This window comes from Ptychodera flava, chromosome 15 (genome assembly GCF_041260155.1).
Source record: "Ptychodera flava strain L36383 chromosome 15, AS_Pfla_20210202, whole genome shotgun sequence".
NCBI classification, from domain to species: Eukaryota; Metazoa; Hemichordata; class Enteropneusta; family Ptychoderidae; genus Ptychodera; species Ptychodera flava.
The window spans coordinates 21,515,275-21,520,353 of record NC_091942.1 but is presented as its reverse complement, the minus strand read 5'-3'; the positions used below and the strand labels follow the sequence as shown (position 1 = coordinate 21,520,353).

At 38.0% G+C, this 5,079-nt stretch overlaps 1 protein-coding gene across 1 annotated transcript; it reads left to right on the top strand.

Moving 5' to 3' along the window:
- Positions 1 to 2,806: 2,806 nt before the first annotated feature.
- Positions 2,807 to 3,586, top strand: LOC139152283 (uncharacterized). The gene has a single exon (XM_070725426.1). It carries the CDS (start codon positions 2,807 to 2,809, stop codon positions 3,584 to 3,586), a length of 780 nt encoding a protein of 259 aa, XP_070581527.1.
- The last annotated feature ends 1,493 nt before the right edge of the window (positions 3,587 to 5,079 follow it).

Sequence of the window (5,079 nt, the reverse complement as noted above, 5' to 3'; positions counted from 1 at the left end):
AGAACGACACATTCCATTCAAAGTAGAGGTGAACAACAAACATGACATTGGAATTTTACCAAAAACTATTAATTAACTCCTTACGGTAGTCGAGGGGTTATCTATTAAACATTCCAGCCTCTCCCCAACAACACTTGGTATATCTGTGCAGTTATATGAATTTGTATTTTTTGTAACTTTTCCATAACAATTAGACAGTTTTTTTTAGTTCCCCTTAATTCCCGAAATCCCAAACCGAAACAGCCGCAACATGCTACTGATATTTTCATATCCCCCGCCAACCTCCCGCCCCTCCACTGGTGTTTGTGAATGCAGCCTAAAATAATGGTGAAACACGCCTGTATTTGAACACTTGTGCCGTAAATAAATGTTCTTGATACCAAGGGTTTACCTGTTAACCTACTCGACTTGGTAGTACCCGGTCCATCCACATGCAAATAAGACGACCTCAGACATTATCACGTGACTATTTGGCGTTTACCCACGGACCGATGGCAGAAGTGCAAAGAGTCGTACAGTACAAAATCGACTCGTATTGAGGTTTCTTCTGACGCGCTATCGCATTTTAGGACTCCTGTAGTTTTTGGGTCTTACCTTTCCGATTAACTATCTGCGGTTGTAGGTATTATTATTATTATTTTATGCTTTTGTATGTTTATCGAGGCTTACAATGCATTTCTCCATCTGACGTGTAAAGGGCTTCTGGTGTGGTACATGGCGGACAGCCCCTGTAAATATGTGATCAAGAAACAATGGGACTCACACTCACAGGGTCTGTCTGCTGTGTACCCCGTCCTGCTGTACCTAACCACAAGCCACTACGAAGTACGCGTACTTTACAGGAATAACGGTTCCATAAAAGAATCGCAATCATACCTATCCATGTTAGGCCAATTATATATCGTCCTGAATGAAACCTATATTGTATGGGAGACAGGGAGACAAAAGAAGTTTCTATTCGGTCAACTACATGCTCATGCATGGTACCACGAGTAATTTCGAAATTTCGTTCACTGTATGAAATCTGCCGAGTCTGCGATATATCACTCTGCATTTATAATAAACCAATAATTCAGAGGAATGGTCCGATATATAACCCAATTGCACGATAACTTTAAGAAAACCACGGTCCCTCTCGGGGGGGGGGGGCGACTAACTAAACATTTCCACAGACAAATAGTATAGACAGACTGGGAAAACGGCATGCCTATTGTTCCATGGTCGTCTCTGTAGGCTTTTCATATTGAAATGAGCTTCAAAGGTGTTAAACGTTTTGGAGGTTTTGTTTGTGGTTGATAATTGCACGAGATTATGCGAAAAATACGACGACATGGCATCGTACTTCCAGTCGCGTAGCAACCATAGTTACTTTGTCAGCTCTCAGGCCAGAAACACTGCTTCACGCTAATCAAAACATAACACGCCAGCAGTTTCATAAACATGTCTTTCCTTGACGCACGTGTAAAAGACGGTATGACTAACCGTAAACCATTGAGTAAAACCAGACAGTATCGATAAATGACTTTCAAATTTGGTTCAAACACACTCATTATATATTCATAAAAATATGAGAGGAATTTTTAAAACGGTAAAACTCATTATCCTGAAGCTCAAAACATTCCCGTTTTCGCCAGCCCGTCAATTCCGCTCAATTCCCTCAACACCACACTACAACAACAACACAAACTTGCCGAACATACGTTCGCTAAACAGTCGGCGAAAATCCGAAAATTACCGAAGGATGCATGGTCGGCACTCTTCGGAAAAGAGAGGCGAGAGCAACCCGAGGCAAGGCGAACATGGATGGGTAACGTAAAACCGCTTCATGCTTTAAAGAATACCCGTTGCGACTCTGGCTATGTTTCTCTGTGACATTTCTAAGAAGACGGACTTTGCTTTAAATCAAGGACTTTGTAAACAAGCAGTGGTTGTAATCTCACGCCGAGATAATATAGCTCCTGGTCGGTCATTTTGATAATGGTGATAAAAACGTCATAAATCAGATGTTGTAAAGAAACGAGGTGTCGCTTTGTGATGTGGCAAAAATAACGTACGATGGCCTTAATTGTAATCACGTGACAAGAAGTTATTACGTAAATGTGCTTTAACCACTGTCATAATGACCTAAATGTTGTGTATTCCGAATTCATACTTATACTTAACCCGTACGCACACAAGCACTCACAACAGTGACCCCAACTATACACACTGAGGTATATATCACTACTTTGATACATTTACCTTCTTGACTACGTCCATAAGAGTTACGTATGTAAAAGCAGATAGGTAGCCAGAGACAAAGACGGACAGACATGCATCAAGCACATATATACATGTTCCAGCCATCAATCCATAAATCCATCCATACATACATGTATCCATCCATCCATCTATTCGTCCGTCCATACATCATACATACATATACACACAGACATACATACATACATACATACATACATACATACATACATACATACATACATACATACATACATACATACATACATACATACATACATACATACATACATACATACATACATACATACATAGATACATACATAGATACATACATACATACATACATACATACATACATACATACATACATACATACATACATACATTCATAAGTACGTACAGAAAAGCTACACATCAATGCTGATAAGTCAACGCTGTCTGAAGATGGTAATTTGCATTATACATATTCATACATGCTCATTAATCCAATAATATACTTACTCATGGATGTTAATTATTACATTCCACCTTTACAGACAATTGTCATTTGGTGACATTGGTCGTGATGGCGAATTTACAACCAAAGCGTGTCATGTTATGGGCATATCTCCGTTCACTATCTACCGTCTTTGAATTTTCCTTGGCGAGTAGACAGGAAACTGAAGTATTCCATGAATTGTACACCCTTGCATATCACTTTGGAGAAGACAGAGTTTTTCAAGGTAGTGAGAAGAGGGTTCCGGGATATTTTTTTAAAGCTGTGATTAAAACACTGGAATCTGATTGTCCCGGAAAAGACGTCATGCTATGTAAGGATATGGCGTTTTGTTTAGATGGGAAGTACGACCGTCTGCCTAAAGGGTATATCCACACATTCTTGATTCGAGACCTGAGGCGAAGCATCGCTAGTACCTGTAAGAATTACATCGCCTCCAACACACCTCTTGAATTGCTGCCATCAAGTGGCGGAGTGAAACAACTCTACGATCTTCACAACTATGTCACTGGTACACTGAAACAGAAAAGTATCATCATCGACGCGGGCGATCTCGCCAACCATCCCGAAAAAATGATCCATAAATATTGTGAAGCAGTCGAAATACCATATTGTGATAGTTACATAAACTGGAAAGAAAACAATCTTGAATATTGGCACACGATTTGGAAACAAACAGCTCTTCGTAATCTTCTGTTCGATCAGGCGATCAGAAGTACTCATTTCAAACCAACTCTTGAAAAGAACAAGCAGATGGATATTTTTGAAGTGCCGCACCAAGGACATTTACAGATTGAAACTGCTCTCCCGTATTACAATGAACTCTTGCAGAAGAGAATTCGACCTTAACAGTCCACCTTGCAAAGAACAGAGTAGTACACAAAAAAAACGAGCCAAATTATAACTTTCGATTTAAGGACCTGGATTGTATTCTACGACATTTTGGGATGTGTTTTATTGAGGAATTTCCGGTAGGTTCTCAAAAGAAATTTGAAGAAAAGATTAATCCTCTCCGCACATTTAAGTGGAGATCATCTAAAAAGCTCGCTTATTACGGACTGTAAATTCAACGTTTGCATTTTACAGGGCAATAACAAAATTGTATCGGGACAAAGTCTAAGTCTATTAGATCTTCAAAACTCTTCTACATGGACAATACGCTGCTTTTGTAATAAATGTAGATAACATAGACATGTTTGATATATTTTTCACTGCTGTAATTTTACTTTAAATTGTTGTATATGTTACGTTTATGTTAAGTTTGTCCCTTTACTCATTATGTAGTGTATTGCGAGGAACTGAATGTGTTTAAGAGGTTTTCAGCTGTCTCAGTCACTCAGTTCTACGTAGACTTTGTTGACGATTAATCTCGGATAGATCTAAATAATTAAATAAATAAAATAAATGAAGATAAAATACGTAATAAATGAATACACAGATAATTGACCTTAAGCTATCCGACACAACGCCCTGAAGTTGTTTCAAAATACACATACTATAGTTATCAGATTACAAATTTAATATTTGAAGTAATTTTTAGTAATTAAAAAAGTGAGAGACTTCTTATTCCTAGCTGTACTCTCTTGAACTAAAGCTAGGAAGACATATCATTATTAGTAAAGGTATTGAATGTATTTACGGTCAGCAAATGCAGCTTAAGTGACTTGCAGTCCTTGTATGTTTTTAAAGTTACCTGCACAGATGACTTGGAGTTACAATCTCTTGCTAAGCTGAAATGCTATGTAAGGTTTGCAGGAGTGTTTTCACCGTTTTTTCCGAATTTTTTCTCACGTTTTTTCCCTTTTTGTATCTATGAAACGTGTAATGATTTTACAATTATGCACTATCTGTAGATGACGTAGCTGAATGATGAAATCATCATCGTCGTCGTCGTCGTCTTCGTCATCATCATCATCTTCACGATCATCATCATCATAAATTGATGTTATTGTTACTGTTGTTGTCGTTAAACTATTCCAAAAGTATCTTCATAACGTGTAATTATAGATGTGATGAACCTATATGTTTTATTGTAGTATTAAACTTGGAGTTCAAATATAATTTGTCTCTTGGGCGCTCTGATTAGAAACATGTAGCAGCTGGTGTCTCTCCTAATGATGTTGTTGTATTTATGACAACATGACGACCTCGGTCTTTTGTTCCGTTATGCCTGCTAAAATATCAAGCACTTTGCCTGTCAGTGCAATTTATTCATAGAAAAGATATATGTTGCTGCTGAGTCGTGATATGAAGAAGAAAATTGTTGCGAACGAAAATAGCAGATAATATGTTTGCTTATACAAATTCTCTCTCTAAGGGATTGGAAATAAATTACAGGGGGC